At 40.4% G+C, this 24,915-nt stretch overlaps 1 protein-coding gene across 4 annotated transcripts in view; it reads left to right on the plus strand.

Moving 5' to 3' along the window:
- PLCD4 (phospholipase C delta 4) overlaps positions 1-24,915 on the plus strand; it is a 62,147-nt gene that overhangs the window by 13,801 nt on the left and 23,431 nt on the right. The window contains exons 2-8 of one of the 4 annotated variants that reach the window (XM_042453667.1): positions 10,237-10,377; positions 15,022-15,074; positions 16,746-16,988; positions 19,728-19,956; positions 22,486-22,615; positions 24,079-24,310; positions 24,698-24,899. In XM_042453667.1, the coding sequence (XP_042309601.1) occupies positions 15,053-15,074; positions 16,746-16,988; positions 19,728-19,956; positions 22,486-22,615; positions 24,079-24,310; positions 24,698-24,899 (1,058 nt within the window). In that variant the 5' untranslated portion in view covers positions 10,237-10,377; positions 15,022-15,052. The remainder of the gene's footprint in view (positions 1-10,236; positions 10,378-15,021; positions 15,075-16,745; positions 16,989-19,727; positions 19,957-22,485; positions 22,616-24,078; positions 24,311-24,697; positions 24,900-24,915) is intronic. The other 3 variants (XM_042453681.1, XM_042453661.1, XM_042453674.1) reach the window with 3 other exon arrangements.

Here is a 24,915-nt window from a genome sequence, read left to right on the forward strand (position 1 = left end):
AGAGAGAAGAGAGAGAGAGAGAGAGAGATCGAGAGAGAGATCAGAAAAATGCAAAGAAAATAAACATTGCTATGTACTGTATATGCATTATCCTACTTGTGAGTATGTATTTTCCCTGGAAAATGATTAACCATCCATTATGAAGCCAAGCCCTCCCTCCAGTCCATCTGCCTTGGTCCAGGCCTTGGAGGTAGAGAGGAACTGCTGGACCTCTTACCCTTTCCCTCCACCACTCCCTTCTCCTTCTGTGTCATGTCTTTTTAGATTGTAAGCCTGAGGGCAGGGATCCGTCTAACTAAAAAGATTGCATGTAGAGCGCTGTGTAAATTTACAGCACTTCATAAATAAAGGTTAATAATAATAATAATAATATGACTTCTATCCAAGAAGTTCAGAGCATATATCGTCTTTGAAGAAAGTTCAATAGTTCTAGAATCTCACAATTCATTCTTGTGAGTACTGCATATGAAATGTTTCACAGCATCAGTCTTTAATACAATTATCTTATTCATTTCCAAATTACAAGAGCCAGTTCTTAGGAATTTCTACTCATGGTGAAGGTGTGAGTTTAAATTATGTTCCCCTTAATGGAGATTTGGATGCTTAGATTGTACTGTTCTGATTTCTAAATTGTACAAGTAGAGCTAAAGGGCTATTTTTGGCTGCATTACTTTCCATAGCTGGCAAAGCTGGTAGGGCAGAAAAATGAGGCAGAGTGAGCCAGCTGTCATCAAATACTGGAGACGTGTGTGTGTCTTCAAGTTGCCTGTAGATTTAGGGCGAACTCGTGAATTGCATAGGGTTTTCTTAGGCAAGGAATACGTAGAAGTGTTTTGCCAGTTCTGTCGTCTACAGAACCTGGTATTCATTGGCAGTCCCCTATCCAAGTGCCATGTGAATCCAAGAACCATATGAAGATGAACCCCAAATTCTAAAAAGTAAGGTAGAAGCTACAATAAGAGAAACTAGTAAAAATAAATCATCAGGAACAGATGATATTCCAATTGAATTGCTGCAATCCACACAGATTGACTCAAATCTAGTGTTACCCAAAATATTTCAACAAATATGGAAAACAAAACAGTGGTCAACAGACTGGAAACGATCAATATATATCCCCATCCACAAAAAAGGAGACACAAAATACTGCAGCAACTATAGTATCATAGCATTATTTACAAAAGTACACTCAGAATTCTACAACATAGACTCCAACAACACATGGAGAGAGAAATTCCAGAGGTGCAGGTATGGTTCAGAAAAGAAAGAGGCACTAGGGACCACATTGGAAACATATGATGGCTAATGACACATACCACGGAATTCCAGAAAAAAATCAGTTTGTGCTTTATAGACTATAGCAAAGCATTTGACCGCATAGATCATGAAAAACTATGGAAGCCTCTTAAAAGTATGGGAGCACTACATCTTATAGCCCTGATGAGAAATCTATACTTATGATAAGTGGCCACTGACAGAACAGAATATGGAGAAATAGAATATCAATAAACAATTGGCAAGACTGCATTCTGTCACCACACTTGTTCAACTTGGGGGTCGTTCCCACTACAAAAAGCCTCGAATCCTGTTTCAAGCTACAGTATATGCCCTTAGTTCCCACTGGAAATTAATCCTGATGCTCATTTGATCGATTTCAGGGGAAATAAAGCAGAGCAAACACAAAAAGCCCGGGGGGGTTTGGTAGGAGTTATTTTGAGGTTCTGTTGAAAAGAATCGGTTCTGACACGATTCCTAACAGTGGGAACGCCAGGTCAGAATCTATTCTTTCTGAGGGGAGGAACAAATGGCAGAGGGGTGATGTTTTGACAGATCCACTGTTTTCCCCCTTGCAGCGCTGCATGTGCACTTGTGTTTTTTAAAAAATTAAATTGATAGAATATGTGATTGATAGAATATGTGATTGTTTGATTTTGTAACTACTTGCAAGGCAAATAGTTGCAAAATCAATCGATTGAAAATTTTATATATACAGTATTTTTTTTTAAAAAAAAAACATTGTCCTCCCATTCATCCTCCTCCTCCTCCGTCCTCCTGGTGCTTTCCTTCCTTCCGCGCTAGGTTTCCTTGCTTGCCTCCCCAGTGCCTTCATTCCTTCCCTGCTTGGCTTCCCCAGTGTCTGCTCGCTGTCTCCAGCCTTGGCTGCCTCCCCCCACTGGCTTGTGCTCCATCGTCGGCTTCCCCCATCCCCGTCTTGAAGCGGTGCAAATGGGGACAAAAAAAGAAAACCGATTCAAGTGGCAAAAAAAGATCCCCCTTTTTAGTGAGAACAAGGGAACTTTTGAAAATGGTTACAAACATGGAGCAGACCTGAATCACAACCCGTGTTATTCTGCCAGTGGGAATGAGCCCTTGTATGCAGAGAACATCATATGAAGAGCAGGCTTGGACACAGAAGAAGGAGGAATGAAGATAGAAGAAAAAATATCAAGAATGTAGGACCATGGTGCCAAACCTGTGGCATACGTACCCTCTCTGGCATGAGAAGCCATTTCTGAGGGCACACAATGGCCATAGCAAGCAGGGGTGGCTGGCAGGGCATGCGCGCTTGCCCAGCTCTTTGTTACAGCTTGGTTTACCTCAGGAGAACCAGGCCACAAAGGAGGGGCAGGGAGTATGCACAGCCGGCCCAGCTCTTTGCCACTGCCTGGTTCTCCCGTGGAAAACTGAGCTGCGACAAGGAGGGGCAGTGTGTGGCCTTTCTGAAGGAAGCCCTGCCCCTTCCAGCCAGAAGTCCTGCTCCTTCGAGTCAGAAAGCCCGCACCTTCTGAAGGCCTCCACTGCTGTGCTATGGGATTCTGGGAACTGTAGTGAGGTGTAATGAGGCCATCCATGGGGGTTTCTTGGCAAGGTTTTTTCAGAGGAGGTTTGCCATTGCTCTGAGGCTGAAAGAGTGTGACTTGCCCAAGATCTCCCAGTGGGTTTCATGTAGGCTTGCCATATCCCGCCTGTGGGCGGGACTTTCCCGGTTTTGGGCAGGTCCGCACGGTCCCGCCCCGGGTTGGCCCCGCCCCCGGGATTTCCCCCACCCCAGGCTTTGTTGCAAAGTGTGCAACAGCGGTGGCGGGGGAAAGAGAGAGAGGCCTCTGTAGGCCTCTCTCGTTTGGCAGGGAGGCTTCCCTCCCCTCTTTGGCTCCGGCTGGAGCCGAGGGAGGGAAAGAAGCCTCGCCTGCCGAGGCCAGACTTCTTTCCCCGCCTGAGCTCCGCCGGCAAAAATGGAGCCCAGGCGGGGAAAGAAAGCCTCCCTGAGGAGAGGATTCCTTCTCTGCCTGGCCTCCATCCTTGGTGAGAACAGAGCCCAAGCGGAGAAGGAATCCTCCCCTCAGAGAGGATTCTTTCTCCCCTGGGCTCCGTTGGCAAAAACGGAGCCCAGAGGGGAAAGAAAGCCTCCCTGGGGGCAGATTCCTTCTCCGCTTGGGCTGCCTCCAACGGAGCCCAGGAGGAGAAGGATTCCTCCCCTCAGAGAGGCTCTTTTTCAAATGTAGGACCCAAAAAAAAAAAGTCCTACATTTGAAAATTTTGTCCTACATTTGTCCCGGTTTAGAGGTCTGGACTAATGGCAACCCTAGTTTCATGGCCAAGCTGGAACCATATCCACCATCTTTGTCAGGGTACCTATAATTGTTAATGCACCCATTTATTTTCAAACAGTTGTGCCTTCAGCTTCCATTCTATGTAAAGTATATCTGTTGATTCATTATTCAGTAACTGAGTCAGCTTGTCTGATTCTATTGCTATATATAATTTAAAAATCCAGTTTTTCTTGTTTGGAATATCTTTGGCCTTCGCTATCTGAGCAAACACAATTTTAGCTGTTGTTAAGTAACAAAGTATTTTGCCAAATTTTCTTTCTATTCATTCTTCAAATATGTCTAAGAGGTAGCATTCCCATAACATTTGTATCTTGGTGTCCAAAATATTGCTTATCACATCATCAAACTTTTCCAGTATTTATTTGTCATCCAGCAAATCCACCAACACTGAAGGAAAATTCCCGGAACTTTACATTTCCAACAACTATTATCTGTCTTTTTGTATATCTTAGAAACTTTATCCAGAATCACAGACCAGCAAAACATGTTTTATAAAAATGTTCTTTTAAATTTTGAGAAACTGTATATTTTACTCCCTTATTCCATATTTTCTCCCATTGTGCCAGGTAAATAGGGTGACCTGTATTCCTTGCCCTGCTAATCATCTGATCCTTAACTACCTTTTCTTTCATATCAAATTTCAATAGAATTTTATATACAGTGCACCTGCGTTATACGTGGGCGTGTTATATGCAGCTTGAGCATATGTGATCAAGCCGCATAGGAGCGTGCAAGGTGTAAGTGGCGACGCATGCGTGCGTACCACCACACCGCTGCGCGCACGAGCCGCATTCACTTGAATGGGGTTTGAGCGTAGGCGGAATTTGCCTTACGTGGGGGGGGCGGTCTGGAATGGATCCCCCACGTAAGGCGAGGTTCCCCTGTACCTTCACACTAATTTTATTCTAATTCCCACACAAATCCTTCCTTAATTCTGTTTTGTCCACTTGAAAACCTCTAGATTTCTCATCCATTTTAAACCTTCCATAATTGCCTATATAGATATCACTGTAAATGTATACCTTGTTCTTCTAGGTCTACTTGAGATTTTAATATAAATGCCTTCCCCCCCTTCCCCCCCCCCCCAAAACTCTCTCATATGTTGATCAATTATCCACTGTTAAAGTTTCTCTTCTGTGAAAGACTTCCAAAGGATAAAACCAGAGGCGGATTTTGGGAGCAATTCTAATGCTGTATTTTTTTCCAGATTCTTAAAAATCCCTCTTCTTAAACAATTATTATTAAAGTCTTTATTTATCTCCATCACATTCCAAATATGTGTGCCAACCAAATTGAAGACCACCTCCTCCTAATGACTTCACCATTCTCAGAGGCAGCATATTCCATCGCTGAATAGCTCTTACTGTCAGGAAGTGATCTGGTCTATATCAGCACTGCTCATATGAGAGAGCAGGATTTCTTAGTATATCACTGCATGATTTGCAATAGATTTGCAGGGGTTTCTTAACTCCCAGCTATTTATAACAACCATTTTCTAACTTAGAATTGTGTGTGTGCATTTGTGTGCATGTCCACATGCACACAGAAGTCATAATTGTGTATAGGTCATTGGTATCTGCTTCTGGGCTCCCAAGCCACTTACTCTGACTGATTGGGGATCTAGTAAAAGGCATGAAATTGATGCTGCAGATCTAAAGTCGTCTTGTGTTTGGATTATTTTTCTTTGAATTAGGTGTTTCAAGGCCATTGCAACCTTCCAGTTGTCACATTGCACAGTGATCTCATCTATGTTTGGGGGTTAGTGCATGGCAAGGTTCGTGCCCTTTTCCTGTCCTTTCTGTTTGGGATATCTCTTCTGTTGGAGAAGTGGCTATGCTGTAAAAAAGGATGAGCTTGTGCATGGAGACTGCAACTGCTCATGGCAAAGTAGTACACTGGCCTTCTCTGCCCTCACCCTGCCTCCTGTCATATATAAAAAGGAAGAACTGTGTGTTCCACAGGCTTATATTTCATTCCAGAATGCCATTGCATCATTCTATTAAACACACACCCATGCTTTTGATGTGCCAGTGCGCTTCCTCAACCCACATTTTCAATGCCTCTATGCTCTTTCATTTCTGAGTGGTCACAGAAAAATGCCAGACTGCATTAGGATGGGAAGTGTTTGAGTTTTAAAAGGGATCATCAGAAAATGTCAGGTTTCTTTATAGATACAGAATGCACCAATGTTCCTTCAATTACCCACTCCTTATCCAGACTGGTGTATTGGTTTGAGTGTTCAGCTAGGACTCTGGAGATCAGAGTTTGAATCTCCCACTCAGCCATGAAAGCCCACTGGGTGACCTTGGGCAAGTCATAATCTCTTAGCCTCAGAGGAAGGCACAAGCAAACCTTCTTTGAAGAAATCCTGACCAAGAAACTCCCATGATAGGTTCATCATAAGTGAGGAATGACCTGAAAGCACACAAACATCAACAAACCAGAATTGCTGAGTTGGGGTGCCCAGGGATAATGTGGGTGTCCACCATAGTTAAAAGGAGAGGTGTGATAGTATATTATTAAATAGGCTTCAAACACCCCTTTGGATTCAGACAAGGCAAGGACAGCCTGGTGAGAGCCATGACCATTTTCTCTCTATTCTGAGATGGGAGCTAAAAATACATTTGGAGTGACTGTTCCTCCCTATCCCTTTGCATGCCTCCACACCTGCTCCTAACTAAGTGAGCCAGGATAAAGGTAATGATCTGAAGATTTTTTTTATTACCTTAGTGAGAATTATTGGAGGGCACCTGTTCCTCCGTGGAACTCAATATACTGTATTTTACTGCAAGGTTAGGATGTATGCTCCATGCTCTCCTGGTGCCATTTTGGCATGTGAGCATTCTCATGCCACACAAGCCAATGGTGTGTCTTGTGCACTGCGTCCAAATGGCGCAGTGCACAAGAGACGTCACCGTGATGCTCCAGGATGCTAATGGTGCTTTGGCAGCAGTGTGGAAAGGAGCTGCGTTTTGCAGCTCCTTTTTGGGGCGGATTGTTGTCGAGCGCGTGCAGTTACCATGGCAACAATATGGAGGAGAAAGGGGCAGTCTCTGGCCGCCCCTTTCTTCTCATCTGTACAACCCCTTTGTTTCAAGCACAAAACTATTAAAATATTGTATTTAAAGTTACCTTCAGACTATAAGATGTATTTGAAACATAAATGAATTTTGTGTTTAGATTTGGGTCCCATAGCCAAGATATTATGTATGCACTGTATATGCAAATTCAGGTACTGCAAAACAAATTTTTAAAAAACCCAAATCCCAAACATCTCTGGTCCCTAGCATTTTGGATAAGGGAGACTCAACCTGTAATTTTATCTTTGTTTTTATGACGTTAGTGTGTTTCTGGCTCTTTAAGAGAAGGTTTATAGAATTCTCTGAAAAATAAGATCTCAAGACAGTTGGTTTTGCAGTAGTTCCATTGGGCCACTGCTGTTCTGTAGAAGTAATTTTTGCTCAATAATTTGTTTGGATCTCCCTGGACTAGAGTTTCAAAGTGGAATTGCTGTACAGTATTGAGAATTTACAAATTTGCACAGGTGCTGCATCTGATCTTTTAAAGGACAATCACCTCAAGGGAAAGTTTTTTCCCTTTCTCCATCCCCATTTTAGATGTTTGGAGAGATATTTCAGTGGTGGCATAGTGATCTGAAAGGATCTAAAGACCTTAAAGGCACCAGATCCCATCTGATCCTTGAAGCTATGCAGGGTCAGCTGGTTAGTTCTTGGATGGGAGACCAGCAATGAATACCAGGTGCTGTAGGCTGTATTTCAGAGGAAGGAACTGAGAAAAGGAACTGAGTACTCCTTGCCTAAGAAAACCCTGTTAAATTCATGGCATTGCCACAGGTCGACAGGTGACTTGAAGGCATGTACGTACACACATACATAGCGGTCTGAGTGTTGGATTAGAACTCAAGGAGACCAGGGTTCGAATCCCAACACAGCCATGGAAACCCACTGGGTTACCTTGGCTAAGTCCCCCTCTCTTATCTTCAGAGGAGGGCAATGGCAAACTCACTCTGAACAAATTCTGCCAAGAAAATTTCATTATTATTGTTGTTGTTAGTGGCCCTTGAGTTGGTTCTGACTCATGGTGACCATGTGGATGAGGCATCTCCAAGAATCCCTATGCTCCACTGCCTTGCCCAGATCCTGCAAGCCCTTGCCCATAACCGTCCTGATTGAGTCTATCCATCTGGTTTTTGGTCTTCCTCTCTTTCTTCTATCCTCCACCTTTCCTAGCATTATTGTTTTTTCTAGTGATCCGTGCCTTCTCACTATGTGGTCCAAGTATGATAGTCTCAACTTGATCAACTTTGCTTCTAGGCCCATAGCAAGGCCTTTTGGGGGCCTGGGGCAGAAAGTAGGGCTCGATAAGGCAGAGCGTTCGCACGCTCCCAAGTCCTACTGTGCACCGCAGGCGCCATCTTGGCATACTGCTGTTTGGGGGCCTCATTGGCTGGGGCCTCGTGGCAGTGCCCCGGTTGCCCCAGTGTAGCTATGGTCCTGTTTGCTCTGAAGGAGAGCCATGGTCTGATCTGTTCAAGAACCCATTCGTTTGTCTTCTTGGCTGTCCATGGTATCCTAAGTACCATACTTTTCTCCAGCACCACATTTCAAATAAGGTTATTTTCTTTCTGTATGCTTCCTTTACTATCCAGCTCTCATATACATACATGGTAATTGGGAATACAATGGCCTGAATGATTCTGACTTTAGTGTTCAGTCTTTGCTCTTCAGTATCTTTTCCAGTTCTTTCATGGTTGCCCTTTCCATTCCCAGTCTTCTTATTTCTTGACTGCAGTCTCCATTCTGGTTAATGATTGATCCTAGATATGTTAATTCTTTAACTATTTCAATTTCCTCATTGTCTAGGCTGAATTTGTGTATTGCTTTTGTGGTCATTATTTTTGTTTTCTTTATGTTCGGCATCAGACCTGCCTTTGCGCTTTCATCTTTGACCTTCCTTATTTACAATTCCATTTCCTGAATGTCTTCTGCTAATATTTTGGTGTCATCTACATATCTTAGGTTGTTAGCCTGGAGAAGAGAAGGCTAAGAGGTGATATGATAGTCCTGTTTAAATATTTGAAGGGATGTCATATTGAGGACAGCAAGCTTGTTTTTTGCTGCTCCAGAGACTAGGACCCAGAACAACAACAACAACAACAACAACAACAATTTATTTGTGTTTCCCCGCCTCTCCCAAAGGATTGAAGTGGGGTTACAGACTACAATGGATGCAAGCTGCAGGAAAAGAGATTCCACCTCAACATTAGGAGGAACTTCCTGACAGTAAGGGCTGTTAGATAGTGGAACACACTCCTTCCTGGGAGTGTAGTGGAGTCTCCTTCCTTGGAGGTCTTTAAAGAGAGGCTGGATGGTCCTCTGTCAGGGATGCTTTGATTGAGAGTTCCTGCATGGCAGGGAGGTTGGACTGGATGACCCTTGTGGTCTCTTCCAACTCTATGATTCTATGATTCTAATGTTTCTTCCTCCTATCTTCACTCATCCTTTTTCTGATAGGTTTGCTTTATAGTTGCCATAAAATGACTTGAAGGCATACAACAACAGATATTTAAGTGTTTGGTCAAAAATATACTTTGAATTAATTATCTTTCTAATCAATCATGCTAAGAATAGGAATCAGTGTGTTTAAAACTAGAGCAGTTGTGTTGATGAATGCTAGCCTGATTTGCAAGACAAGAGAAACGATTTTACACTGGATCTTTTCAAGCTCTGTTTCAAAGTACCAATTCTCTTCTCTGCCTTTTCTCTATATTAAAAAAACATAATCTGTTAAATTGGTTTTACATTTTTGATAGGTTAATTATACTTTCATCTTTTAAACTGAATGAGGTTTTAGCTGTGTTTGTTTTAACTTTTATAAGCTGCCTTGATTACTGAACTAGCCTTGGGCAAGTTACAGTCTTTCAGCCTCAGAGGATGGCAATGGCATACCCCTTCTAAAGAAACTTGCCAAGAAATTCCCTGTGATAAGTTTGCCTTAGGATGGCCATAAATCAGAAACTACTTGAAGGCAAACAACACACACACTATTAGTATTGCTACTAACAGCAACAACAGGTTTTCCTAAGTGTATATACTTCAAGTGAACAAGCAACATGCCACTTCTAGATATGTTTATATTTACCCTTTATGCTTACACTGAAAATGGAATGCAGGTGAGGAACGCTGTACCTTTTAAAAAGTACGCACCTAGCAGATGCAATAATATTTTTAATTTCTTGAGTAAAGTTGTTGATTTGAAAAATTCATTTTTTTATTAGCATGGTTCCAAGAGAAATTAAGAAATGCCCTCAAAGCAATGGTTTAATTTCAAGAGGAAGAGATCACCAGTCTCAGGACAAGACTGGAGGGTGGACAGAAAATAATAAAAGAATCTACTGGCCTCTTGCCCAACCAACAAGGGCTGTCATACTGAGTAAATACAACATCTGGAGGGCCATACATGTCATATCCCTGGTTTGTGATTACAAGACTATGTTTCACTCAATTTTAAGATTCACTGAAATTGCTATTTTGAGAGTATATGCTATTTTCTGAATCACTACACCTATGTATAAATGTGTCTATAAAATTGCCTTTCTTTGTAGGCCTACCTGTTCGTTGATACCTGAAAGTACTTCCCTAATCGCACTCGATGACTGATGATGGATACTCCCAGCCATATGAATGTGTGTCAGTTTATTATGTGAAATAAATGACATTGCATCATCTTAAAGAGATTCTGGTTGGTATGAAGCAGTCTATAGCTGTTCATTTTTCTCCTTTCAGGGAACTGAATAAGTTTAGCAATTAGCAGTGCTTGCACGTCTGTCAGCTCTCCTTCTGCCTTTGTAAAGAAACAATTTATTTTACATTTGCCTCCAGTCCTGTCTCAACTCACAAAGAAACTGACCCAGTGAAAGACTTTTCTGGAACTTTCAGTTGCTTAGGAAAGTCAGAAATACACATGCTATGTAAAGCATAACATTTAAACTTCTTGTCCCATTTAGAGTACTGGGTCAACTTTACCATTGCCTTGTTCTACTGCTGAGAGAATGTGATCTGTCCAAGGTCACCAATGGGTTTCTGTGTCTTATCAGGAATTTGAATGCTGGTCTTCCAGAGTCCTAGTTCTGCAATACCATGTTGGCTCCTCACTGAATGAATTGCTGAACAGTAAATCAGATCTTGGGTGAATCTCATTGAATCAATGGCCCTACTGTAGTTGGGAAAAGCAAGTAAATTTAGGCTCATGTGTAATGCCAAACTTATTCTGATAGCTCAGTTTCATAGATATCTCCTGTCTTAAAAATCATTACTGACTTCTGTTTTGGAGTTTGAAAGCACCGAAATAACTTGGAAGCAAACATCCTTCCTGTTTGTTTCTAATTCTAAATACATGTTAAAGGAAATTTGAAAATTGCTACTGATCTGGTACTTGTGGCAAGTAAAAATCTACTTCTAAGTAACTGTAGGCAAAGTTTGTGAAATGGGAAAAACTGCTTTTCCCTCTTATTTCAGTCTTTTCCTCCATTCCCTCTTTCTGGTCTTTGTTGTGGGTTTAACAAAAGGATTGCTGTGTGTGGGCATTTGGTCCAGAGTAAGCAAATGAATAGCCCATCTCTTTACAAAGTTGGATTGAAGTGCAATCCTATACATGACTATTGAAAAGTAAGTCCATTGAGTTCAGAGAGACATACTCCAAATTAGTGGATATACAATCATAATACTAGGCAATGTGGATGCTGGGTCCTAAACAAGTTCATGAAATCATATGCATGTGATGTTCGGGAAGAGGTTGTGGGGAGGCCCAGGTTCCAGTTGTGTGTTTCTGATCAGGGACTTTGTATGAGCAGATTAGGCGAGGAGGAGGCAGTCTTAGGCTGGTGACTCAGAAGAAATTTTAGTGAGTGCAAAAATAATTATTATCCAGGATTTATTATTCAGTCAGCTTTCCATACATACCCATATATATATTTTTATTCACAGATTCAACCATCCACAGCTTAGATAGATAGATAGATAGATAGATTCCAAAAAGCAAACTTTGATTTTACCATTTTGTACAGTGGCTCCTTGGTATTGGCTGGGGTTTGGTACCAGCCCAGGACACACCCACACCCCACACCCCCGTGGATACCAAAATCCATGGTAAATACAATGGCATTATATAAAATAGCAAAATCAAGATTTTCTTTTTGGGATTTATTTTTTAAAAAAGCATTTTCAAGTCATGGATGCTTGAATCCGTGGCTAAAGAATCCATGGATATAGAGGGCCAATTGTATAACGGACACTGTTTTACTACCCCATTATATATAATGGGACTTGAGCATCCACGGATTTTAATATCTACAGGGTGGGGGATCCAGGAACCAAACCCCAGATGATAACAAGGACCCATTATATTTTACTGAACATTCAAGTTGTACCACAAAATGGAATTGTGGTTTTTTTTTCAAAGAGATATGATGGAAATGTGACAAAAAGACACTATGGCCATATCTTTACAAGAAAATTATGTCAAGATATTAGTTGTAAAGAAGATATTGGTTGTAAATAACTTCTGTAAAAATCCCAACTACATTTTTGGACCTTTTTCCTCAATACTAACTTCAGCTAAGGGGAAATCCAGATTGGGTCTGGAACCAGTAAGGAGTCAAAACAGCTAATGTTTCAGCCTGGGATATCCAGTCTTTTCTGCTCTGGATATCTATGTGGTTAAGAGTTCAGAGCAGGGAGTAATTACCTGCATTCAGAGTCAAAAATACACAGTTAAGATAATGTGTAGTTTGGTCCTTGATATTACTTGGAAGTGTAATAAAAACTGAAGAGGCCTTTAAAAAAACTGCTGGTGACAATGTAGGGACTTAAGAGGTTTTGGAAACATCCTTGCAACAGATTATAAACTATTTAATTAGAAATTATGAGCCTAAGATGTTTTTGTTAAGTAATTTCAGAAAATTAAGAACAAGGAGACAATTCTCTTTTGTTTGATTATGGCAGCTAGATTTTTATTTATTTTATGTTTTGTAACACAAAGTAATAGAAAGCAAACCAGATACTGAAATTCAAGAAAACTGAATGTGATGTGACATTTTGAGATAAGACAAGAACAATCAATCAATCAAACAAACAAAAAAGTAAAAACTACAGGAATGGAGGAGGGAGTCAAATGGAACATTCTAAAAAATAGCATGGTTTGGCTAGAATACTAAATGGAAGTACTCTATACGGCTACATTTTTGTAGGTCCTACCTTTGTATTTTAATCAACTGAAACTGATCTCCATAATTAGATGATATTGAAGCTGTTATTATTCCAGTGATACATTTCTATTTGGATTTGTGTGTTTTTAAGTACCTGCTGCAAAAGCAGAAGAGATGAAGTATTGCTATGTCTGTTAGCAAAACTAAGATATTTTTTGTCCTTTCTCCAGAAAGTGTAGTCCATGTTCATCTAGTTCAGTCAGTCAAAAGATGCATGCACAAGCTGATTTTTCCTATTGAAATGAATGTTCTGTTCTCAGTGATAATTTATTACTAACAAATCTATATTAGCTGTCATGGTCCACAGTGATTATAAATTGTGGAAGACAGCCTTACCTTTCATTTCTCTTTTCTGCACAGCCTCCAGTGTAATTATTATGCACTTGTTTCAAATAAAAATTTAAAAGAATTTTCCACCATATTTTAATAATTACTGATGTTATTTTTGTCAGACGCACAGGAAAGAGGAAGAATACCTGGGTAGGGACGATGTTTTTATAGCTGTTTTCCCACAACACCATAAATACCTAAATAATAATAATAATAAAGGAGGCTTTATTTTAAAACTGTGCATATCCTTTGTCTTAAGATTACATATTTTATTGTTAAAGAGGTCTTTATTTAAGACCCATTCATTGTAAGAACTGCAGACTGAAACCAAATGCTTCCTGGCAGTAAAATTGTGTATGTATGATGGATGAATAGAATATCTGTAATCTGTGTGGAGGAGACTTCAAAATCAAAGAGATTGCCCTGATGTATACAGGACAAGACACTGCCACCAGAACAGAAACAAAATGGTTCCCAATCAGCAAAGGGATCAGGCAAGGATGCATATTATCACCCCATTTATTTAAACTGTATGCAGAAAATATGGTACACATTACAGGCTTGGAGTCAGAGGAAGGAGGAGCGAAAGTAAGAGGAAGGAACATTAATAACCTAATATATGCAGACAGCACAATACTGCTAGTGGAAACCAACAAAGACCTAGAGCAACTACTGAAGAGGGTCAACAAGAAAAGTTCCAAGGAAGGCTTAATAGTGAACATTAAGAAAATAACAATAATGACCATAGATGAGCTACAAGAAATCATCATAGATAACAAGAAAATCAAAATAGTCTAAGGGTTCCCATACCTTGAATCAAACATAGATCAGATTAGAGGATGCAGTCAAGAAATTAGAAGATGGATTGGACAGGGCAGCTATGAAAGAATTAGACAAGATCCTAAAATCTAAAGCGATAACTCTGAATACTAAAATAAGGATCGTCCATGCCACCGTATTACCTGTTATTATATATGGATTAGAGAGCTGGACAGTGAAGAAAGCCAACAGAAAGAAGATAACGTATTTGAGATGTGGTGCTGGAGAAAAGTGCTGAAAATACATTGAACAGCCAAGAAGACAGACAAATGGGTTCTAGATCAGATCAAGCCAGAACTCCCCTAGAAACCAGAATGATTAAATTGAGTCCGTCATACTTTGGCTGCATCATGAAAAGACAATTATGCTAGGAGAGGTAGAGGGCAGTAGAAAGAGAGTGAGACCACATGCCAGACGGTTGGATTCAATCAGATGGGTATAATGGTTGTACTCCCAGTACAGCTGGTGGGCACTAACTTGAAGAAGGCTGCTTTACTCTTATTAGCAAATTTCCCCCATCATTTCAGATGGGAGACTTTCCCAACCCAACTGCCTGAAATTATTGTTCTAGAGAGGTTTTGGCAGTGGGGAGGCCAATACAGTATATCTAAAGCAAGAGTGGGAATTTTTTAGCCTTCCAGTTGGGCTGCAACTTCCAGCAGCTCTAGCAAGCATAGCCAATTGTGAGGAATGATGGGAGTTGTAATCCAGCAAATCTTCCCAGATCTGACTAAATACAGTGCAATTGTAAGCATCTCTTCCAAGAAGCGTGTCTTATTAAATTCAATGTGACTAATTTCTAAGTAAGTGTATATATAATATTGCAGACTTATTTTTTGTTGTTTTTGTTGTTAGCTGTTTAAGATTTTACCTAGGTTTTTTTAATCCTCAAGAGAAAAGATAGTTCAGTCAGGCCCACGATTATTCTACAATTGTTTTTCCTTTCAACTGCTTCTGTTCTCTTTTGTGTTGTAGGTAACAGTTGTGCCAACACAAGAAAAGAACCATGACTTTAGTACTTGGTTCCCGTGAGTACCGTATATTCTTCTACCTTTGGGGATTTACGGAGAATTAGCTGTAAGGGTTTAATGTCCCTTAGTCAAGATGTCAACAGTGAGGCTTTCTCAAATTACCCTGCACTCCTGCCCCCAACTCACTGAAAGCATGATTGTTTACACTTACCGTAAAATACAGGTGTTCCCTGGACTTTCCAGATCTGTAGTGATCCTGGGCTTGACTACCCTATTACTGCAGATATTGAGTCAAACTGTGGTAAATTCAGCTTAAGCGGCCATACTTTCCTCCATTCCAAGATTGCCTCATTGTGAAATGGCAGCCCACAAGTTAATTGCCCGGAATCAGTTTTGCCACATGTCCATGGCTGTTCCACTTTATTTTTTCTCCCTGTCCATCAGGCTTGCAAACATACAGTTTCACTTTCATTGTCACAATTTCTGCCTTGGTCCAGGAAATTCCTCTGCCTCCTTTTTTTACTGCAGGAAAACTGGTCTTCGGCCATTACTAAACGAAGGAGTTTATCATATTGGCTTTGCTCCTGCAATAGTCTGGGATGCAACTTGAAGAAAGTGCATCCTATTGCATTTCCCCGTCTCTGAGGAGTATGCAACCTTTTTGCAACCTGGGCTCCTCCGGGCTCCTCCTGCATGTTATCAAGAACAGGATTTTCTCATTCTTGAAAAGATGTGGCAGAAACCTAGGTTGCAAATGTACTGCATACTTCCTGGCAACAGGGAAATGCAATAAGATCTGCCTCCTTAAAGTTACATCCCACGTCTATCATGGGAGCAAAGCCAATGCAATAAACTTCTAAAGTAAACTAAGATAAGCAGTTAATCAGAGGTGTACAGATACAGGTATAAATATATACATATGAAGCAGATATACTAAAACCCAGTTATACACACAAATATAGCATCATTTAAAGAATAGCAAACAAGCCTCTCAAACTTCCTGTCTCTTGAGAATTTTTACTTTTTGGCAGAAACAGCATGTGACCAACTTTCAACAAAAAATCCTGAGAAAATTCCTCAGGTGCCCAAAAGCCCTGCACCCATCGTGAATTGGTCAGAATGTCATATGGGCAAATCTCTGCCAATTTGAACTGGCTGAGGATTCTTTTAAATAGCATAGACAAGCTGTCTGTTCTCTTACTCTTTCTTCCCCTCATGAAGGTCAAAGGGAGAAGTACATAAATTAGGGAAAACCAAAGAGAATGGGGAAAAAATCACAATGAAACAATAATAAATTAGCAATTAATCTTATAATCCCTTAACCAAAAATAAAATTAAAATGTTGGAAAAGTAAAATTGTTCTTAGAATCATAGAACTGGAAGAGAACACAAGGGCCATCCAGTCCAACCCCATTCTGCCATGCAGGAACTCTCAATCAAAGCATCCCCAACAGATGGCCATCCAGCCTCTGTTTAAAGACCTCCAAGGAGGGAGACTCCACTACTCTCGGAGGCAGTTTGTTCCACTGTCGAACAGCTCTTACTGTCAGGAAGTTCCTCCTAATGTTGAGGTGGAATCTTTTTTCCTGTATCTTGCATCCATTGCTCTGGGTCCTAGTCTCTGGAGCAGCAGAAAACAAGCTAGCTCCCTACTCAATATCCATGAACCTAAAACAGATGATAAAGAAGTGCCAGGCCTAAGGATGGTATTCCATATTTTGAATACAGGAGCTGATATGACGTGTGTTCCATTCTGGGTTGATTTCACCCACTTCATGATTTGGGATGCTATCCCATTTTTCTACTGCTCAGGTATTCAACTGGATGAGAACCTTGAACAGATGCAACAGGGGACAATGATGCGCAAGGTCAAATCTAAGAACTGGAAAAAACAACGGTTCTTCCTGTTGAAGGATGACTGCATGACTGTTTGGTACAAATCCAAGATGTCTGGCAATGCCAAATCTGCATGTGAGTTTGACTCTCTGATTTGTATTCTCAGATTGTAGCTGGGCACCTACAGAACTGCTTAATGAAGTTTGAACAATGCCATTTGTTGATATGATTCAGAATGAGAGAACTAAAAGACAACCCACAGTTTTTTAGCCCAGCTCTTCATATCACACTAAGTAAAGTGCTGGGCTGAATAACTCTGGATCTGCATCAGAGTCATGCAGGCTAATTTAAAGTTGTGCCAGGTATTATGCTATAGACATTTTCGAATATCAACATATGCACCTGATTTCAAAACTTTAGATTCTTTCAAGATACATTTTACATGTATGAGAAAAGTGGGGCAATAGGCTCTGAGATACATTGATCTTGTCTGTCACATCTGGCTGTGCAAGTAAGTGTAGTCCTATTTATGAAGTAGAGTGAAGCAGTGACCTCACTACAATATAAGACATCAATTGCTGGTGACTTCATTTTTAAATAAAACTATGTAAGGTTTTATTTAAATTCACAATTTACACTTTGGTTACCAAAGTATCTTTTACCCCCTCCCCAATGATTCAAAATATTGCAACCTCTTTATCAAGGAGAATTATGTATACTTGTCAATTGCCATCAAGTTGGCTTTGACTGATGACAACCCTATGAATGGCAGACCTCAAGGAACTCTAGCCATCAGGTCTTGCAAACTCAGAGCCATGGTTTTCTTGGTTGAGTCTATCTACCGGTAATATGGTCTTTCTCTTTTCCTACTGCCTTCAGCGTTAACAAGCATTATCATTTTGAGTCATGGCATTCCATGATTTGTCTAAAGATTTGTTGTTGTTGTTTTGTTGTGTAACTTCAAGTTGTTTTTGACTTGGTGACCCTAAGGTGAAACTATCATGGGGTTTTCTTGACAAGATTTGTTCAGAGGAAGTTTGCCATTGCCTTCTCCTGAAGCTGAGAGCATGGGAGTTGTCCAAGGTCACTCATTCCCAAGCAGAAAATTGAACCCTGGTCTCCAGAGTCAAAATCCAGTGTGCAAACCACTATGGAGTTTATCACACCAGGCACTTCTATTGCCCAAACGTCATCAAAATGGGGCAGAAGCATCCATGGTGTAATCGCGCCTGGTGCTACTGAAAGGAAGCGGAAGCATTTTCGTCATGGAATCGCCAGGGAATCATCAGGAAAACAGCCCTTTTCTTATTAACGATTTAATCCGTTAATAAGAAAAAGGCTGTTTTCCTGATGATTCCCTGGCGATTCCATGACGAAAACAGTTCCATTTCCCTTCAGTAGCACCAGGCGCAATCACACCATGGACACTTCCACCTTGTTTTGATGACGTTTGGGCTACAGACATGTCTGATATGATAAACTCCTATGAACCTTATCACACACAAATCCCACTCAGAAACGGGATTTTAAAAGTAGATAAAACTCACAAATGTGGGAAGCTTTTCAGACGCATTTGCATCAAACTGCAATAACGCGAAAATAAAGCAAATGGAAAGTGGACAAAAACAACACTTTTTTTACTTTTGGGAAGTTCCTGAAAGTAAAAAGGTGTCAGTTTTGTCCATTTTCTGTTCTCTTTATTTTCGCGTTATTGCTGTTTGGAAGAAACATCCTGCATTTGCAAGTTCTTTCTACTTTTAAATCCCATTTCTAAGCATGATAAGGTCCTATGTCAGATAGCCACAGTTTAGTAATTTTCGCTTTTCATGAGAGTTTATTTATTTGTTCTTAGACCCATTTAACTGGTTTTTTTGGCAGCCCATGGTGTCCAGAGTACTCTCCTCCAGCACCACATTTTAAATGACTTGATTCTCTTGTCACCTTTCTTCACTATTGATCTTTCTTAACCATACACAGAAATTGGAAATACTATAGTGTGAATGATGTTGACTTTGATATTCAGTAATATAATGAGAGTGTATACTACAAAGCTCTTGAATTTAGATATTTTTATTGTAAGCAGTGAAGTTGTATGTCCTTCTTCTGTGTGTTGCACAGTCTGTTGCAGTACGAGTAATGGGTGCTTCTATTTGTTATCCAGACACATTTTATGTCCTCTTGGAATTTCTCTGAACCCTCTGCTCTGCTGCTGTGACTTCCTCAGGATGGTGGTTTGCTGGGCAAAGCAGTCTTGCCTTCAACTAAAATTGTTATCACTGTTGGCTTATGCTGTCCACACTTTCATTTTTTTGTTTGTTTGTTTGCTACATTCCACTATTGATCCAACAAAAAAACCCAACAATATTTCTCTTCGTTCTATGATTCCATGATTCTATGATCTCTCTAAGTTGTTTGTTCTGTGGCACCTAACCTGCACCAATGATGTTTATCACACTGTGCTCTTAAAGAGCTACTATTCCAGTGTGACTCCTCTAGCAGCCTCCTGTTGCATGCTGGGATTGGCAGTTTTAAGGAGCTGAACTTCTCTGCCTGAGAATTCTAAATACCCCTCCTTAAAACTGCCAATCCCAGCATGCAACAGGAGGCAGCTAGAGGAGTCACACTGGAATAGTACCTCTTTAAGAGCTCGTCTGATAAACACCAATGACACTGTTCCTCTGCTTAGGTAGTATAAGAGCAGATGGATGGCTGTAAGAGAAGCGCTAAATAAACAAATCCATAAATAAATGAGTGGCTAGCTAATGATGCTTCTACTCCCTATGGGGACCAACCTGAGAAGTCAAGGCTTATTTCTGTAACATAATCTGAATTTCCTTCACAATGGCTAATTGTTCCTTGTTATCCTCTCCCAAGTCTCAGTGAGTGATGTGGAGACGGTGCGTGAGGGGCACCAGTCAGAGGTACTGCAAAGTCTAGCTGAGGAATTCCCAGCGGAGTGCTGTTTCACAGTTGTCTTCCATGGGCGTCGTAACAACCTGGACCTAATTGCTGGCTCAGCAGAGGAAGCTCAGTGTTGGATCCAAGGCCTGCAGCGCCTTGTGGAGATTGTCACTAACATGGATCAGAGGGAGAAGATAGATCAATATCCTTGCATATAGTCATCCACTGTTCACTTTTCTCCTATGCCTTTTTCCACAAAAGGGGATGTTGGATTGGATCTCAATGCAGGCTAGCCCCACTGAAAAACATGGAAGTTGCACTAAAGTTGGGTCCCATTGATTTCAATGAGTCTGTTCTAAATATTTCTAAGTCTGGATCCAAAAGAAAATCTGATCATGTTTACATGTCATAATTTCTTAATACTGTATACAATGTAAGGAAAGGATATAGTTTGTTGGTGGTAGTGTCTTCAATTTGTTACTGTCTTACGGCAACCCTAAGGCAAACCAATTACGGGGTTTTCTTGGCAAGTTGCTTCAGATGATTCCCCCCATCTTCTGAGGCTGAGAAAGTGTGACTTGTCCAATGTCACACAGTGGGTTTCCATGGCCAAGTGAAGATTTGAACACTGCTCTCTAAAGTCCTAGTCTCTACACCAAATTGGATCTCTCAGGATATAGCTTCATGGCATGCAAAAGTTTCCAGTTTCAGTTCCTAGTATCTCTAAACAGAGATGTAAAATTTCTGAAAATTTTGGAGTCACTTTTAAAAAAACAGTTTTTCCTCCCATTTTTTTCAGGAAAAAATTGTAATTTTTGGAAAAAAATTTAAAATGCAAAAATTAGCACTTTTTACAGATTGAAAGTTACTTTAAAGTTACTCTGTTACTTTAAGAACATAAAATATGACTATGAACTATTTGATTTGGCATAAAATTATCACAATTGGTATATTAAAATACGGTATATTCAAACAGTTACTGTAAATAGAATTTACTTTTATTTTTAAAAAATATATATTTGTAACAAATGGAGTAATAATCTACTGAACTTTGGTTTTGCTAGTTTATGTGGAGCAGGCAAAAAAAAAACAACTTAAAAAAACACAGAAGAAATCATCAACATTAGTAATAAAAAAAATTATATTTCCTCTCCACAGTATCAAATATACATAAAGCATCCATTCCCTTAAAAAGAATTGGGGGTGGGGGGTCAGGAGAGAAGTGTGTGGAAGGTACTAAGATTCAATTAATAGGCATGAATTTTAATCAGATTCATTTTCCAAACTCTGGGCTGCATCCACACTGCAGAAATATTCCAGTTTGACACCACTTTAACTATCATGACTCAATGCTAGGGAATCCTGGGAATTGTAGTTTGTTGTGGCATCATAACTCTCTGACACAGAAGGCTAAATTCTATAGCATTAAGCCATGGCAGTTAAAGTGGTGTCAAACTGCATTATTTCTGCAGTGTGGATGCAGTCCTGGTTATCAGTATCGGTTTCAGTCTCTGCTTCTGCTCTGTTATCATTACAGGATCATGAACTTCTAAAATCTGAAGGTGTACCTGGATTAAAAGAAGCTTCTCTACCCTTCTCTACCCTTTCTTGATTTAGTGTGAGTGTTCCCAAACGTAGACCAGATTCTTTCAGTGCCGCTTAAAGAAAGAAATGCATCTTGCTCTTGCATTAGAGAGTTCAGTTTGTAATCTAGGACTTGCTTATCCTCATTCAGTGCACAGAAATTAAAATAATCAGATTTTGTATGTAGTTTTTAGAAATGATTTGGAGAATATATGAACACCTTCTCTTGAAAATTTTATTCATCATACTGAAATAAAACATTCTGTAATTGGGTTTTTGCCTTTTTTTTAATTTCCCCAATTTTTTGTAAAAATAAACAAAAAAGGCTTCAGGGAAAAAAAGGAAAATACAGTGTCCCCCCCCCCCCAAAAAAAAACCACCCCTTTTCCTGTTTTTTCCCCAGGTCTTCCCATCTTTATCTCTAGGTAGGACTGGAGAAAGAAGTTTTCATGTCTGAAACTTCAGGGACTTTCTGCCAGCATGTAGAAAACACTGGGCTAGGTTGAACAATGATCTGACAATGTATAAAAAACTATGTTCCTATATTATGGTATTGTCCTCCTATAGCTTTTGCATCTTTCTCTTTACACTCTTCACAGTTTTAGCTGTCTTCATTTAATTACTTCTTTTTGTGGTACTTCCCAATCAATTAATTTCTTATGCCATAGTTCCTCCTGAAGTAACCGCCTACAGCATACAAGCATATCTTGCCTCAGTTGCCTTTTGTCTCTCATGATCCCATTAGGCATTAGTTCTTTCCAACCCTTTATTTTATATACCCTAGGTAACATAGAACTGCTGATACCAATTCTGGAAAGATTTAAGGATTTGCCCTTTCCATAAATGAAATTTATGGATGGGGGTAAAACCCCATATATAAAGTTGTACTTATTGGATGAAGATTTTTCTCTCGCCCATGCAGCTATCCTGCGTCCATGCTATTGGGTCAACCGTCAAGATGAAATTGGCAGTGGGGAATAGATGTTGGGAAGGATAGCTACAAGGTAACATGCTAGATTTCACAAGCTTCTTAACTTGGCAACATTTGGGTAGGCTTGTATACTATGACTAGATTATTTTATGCTTTGAAGACATAGCTCTGCTGAAAACTTCTCTTTTCCTTAACCTACATCTTGGACTGCTGCACATGGATCTGTGACTGGTTCCAGAAAGCTGATAAAGACAAGGATGGACGCATGAACTTCAAGGAGGTGCAGCACTTGCTTAGGATGATGAATGTGGATATGAATGAGGATCATGCCTACCGGCTATTCCAGGTGAATTTGGATAGTGATATGAAGAAAATATGGAACTGAATCATGTATATGGCATTCTTTGCTAATCCATCAAATGGTGACATCTAATTCTTTACACAGCCAGATTGCAACCATGATAAGCCTGTAGATCTACTACGTCTTCTTGCAGTATCTCGCAACATCTACCTCCAAACCTGGCTATTTGATCTGTTTGCCAGCTCTTCTCCCTCTCACCAACCTTGGTTGTGGCTAGTTGCTTACTTGAATGCATTGCCTGTTAATCTCAGTGATATAGGTTAGCCTTCCCCAGGCGTTTGCCTTCAGTACAGCAAACAGTCAGACCTCTGTATCCACAGATTTTTTGTACATGGTTTCAAACATCCACGGCTTAAATTTTTTATATATATATACCAAAAAGCAAAGCTTGATTTTGCCATTTTATAATAAGGGAAACCATTTTAATATCTATTGCATTTAATGGGACTTCAGCATCCATGAAATTTCATATCCACAGGGGAGGGGGGGACAGGTGTCCTGGAACCAACCCCATTGTATACCATGGACCCACTGTATTCCCTGCAGGTGAAGAAAGGAGATATATCTAGAAGGCGTTCATTTAAGGATAACTGATTTGGAGCGTGGGGTTTCCTTCTGATCACCAAATTTGCAGATCAGAAATACTCCAAAACATTTAAGACTTTATCCTTTTATCTAGTATATGGATGAATGACAAGAGATGATACAATTTCAGGAAATACATTACTCAGTTTTACTGCCACTCTTTGATGCAATCAGATCCATAGAGTTCTTAAAATAAGAAATGTGTGTATGTGCTTTCCAGTCTCTTGGCCATTTATGACAACCCCATGCATTTTGTAGGGTTTCTTAGGTAAGGAATCTTCAGAGGTGGTTTGCCAGTCCCTTCCTCTCAAACATAGTTGACAGCAACTGGTATTCATTGGTGGTCTCCCATCCAAGTACTAACCAGGGCAGACCCTGCTTAGCTTCCAAGATCAAACAGAATCTGGTGCCTTTTGGATATTTAGAGATACTGGAACTAAAAATATCATGTAAGACTTTCACTTGTGATAAAGAGGTGATTACGATGCAATTAAAAGTATTCCCTTCTGTTCATTCATATGCTTGGTATAAGTTTCCCATCTGTAATTGTTTAGCTACTGTGGGAATAGAATGATGAGATAAGGCTTTAGTCTGACCCAGCTCTTATTTCAGTGGTATACAACATTGATTGATAAAAGGCTAGGCTAATCATAAAGCAACTTCCTTGTCTCATAGTTGATCTCTTTAGTCAAGGATTATATTACTTTGGTGTACTAAATACCATCCAGTACATTGTTAGTGCTTTAGTAGAATCAGCAGTATGTCTCAGGGTTGCCCACAGTAGCCTTGGGATCCCTTCCTACATTGCTGTGATATTTCTATTCATTTTCTGTGCATTGGTCAGACCCCTCCCTCCTTTGCAGATGGCTGACAAATCTGAAACAGGAACACTAGAGGGAGAGGAGTTTGTGCTGTTCTACAAGGCACTGACTCAACGGGATGAGGTGCTTGAAATCTTCCAGGAGTACTCTGAAGATGGCAAGAAGCTGACACTGTTGGAGTTTGTGGACTTCCTACAGCAAGAGCAGATGGAGAGCAATGGCACCGATGAGCTTGCCATGGAACTGATTGACAGATATGAGCCATCTGAGACAGGTGGGTGAGGAGGAGAGGATATAGTGGAGAGCTGATGGATCCACAGTCTGGACCAATATCCAGAGTTGACATAGGTTGGCACTGAAGTCCTAAAAGAATCCAGTCTTCCAAGATCAGAGCTTTTAAACACTGAGAGAGGGCAGAGGTGTGTGCAGTTCTTGTCCCAGCAGACATCCACAAACTATTTACTATTGCCTTTGTCAGTCCATGACACTTATTGTCATAGAAACGGCAGAGACGGCTGCTTTTTCTTGGCTTGTCACAGTCTCCTGTTTCACTGGCTTTGTTTGTTTCAGCATTCTTGCTCCTTTGAAGCACCTTTGTTTCCTGGAGGCCCATATTCCTTGACACTGTTTTCTCTCCCTGTTGGTCCAATCTTTCCCACAGCCAAAGCTCGCCATGTTCTGAGCACGGACGGATTCCTCATGTATCTGTGCTCGCCAGATGGCTCCATCTTCAACCCTGAGCACAGGAAGGTCTACCAGGATATGTCTCAGCCCCTCTGCCATTATTTTATCTCCTCCTCTCACAACACATACCTGATGGAGGACCAGCTACGAGGACAGAGCAGCGTTGAGGGATATATCAGGTATTGCAATCAAAAG

Source organism: Sceloporus undulatus, chromosome 1 (genome assembly GCF_019175285.1).
Source record: "Sceloporus undulatus isolate JIND9_A2432 ecotype Alabama chromosome 1, SceUnd_v1.1, whole genome shotgun sequence".
Classification (NCBI taxonomy): Eukaryota; Metazoa; Chordata; class Lepidosauria; order Squamata; family Phrynosomatidae; genus Sceloporus; species Sceloporus undulatus.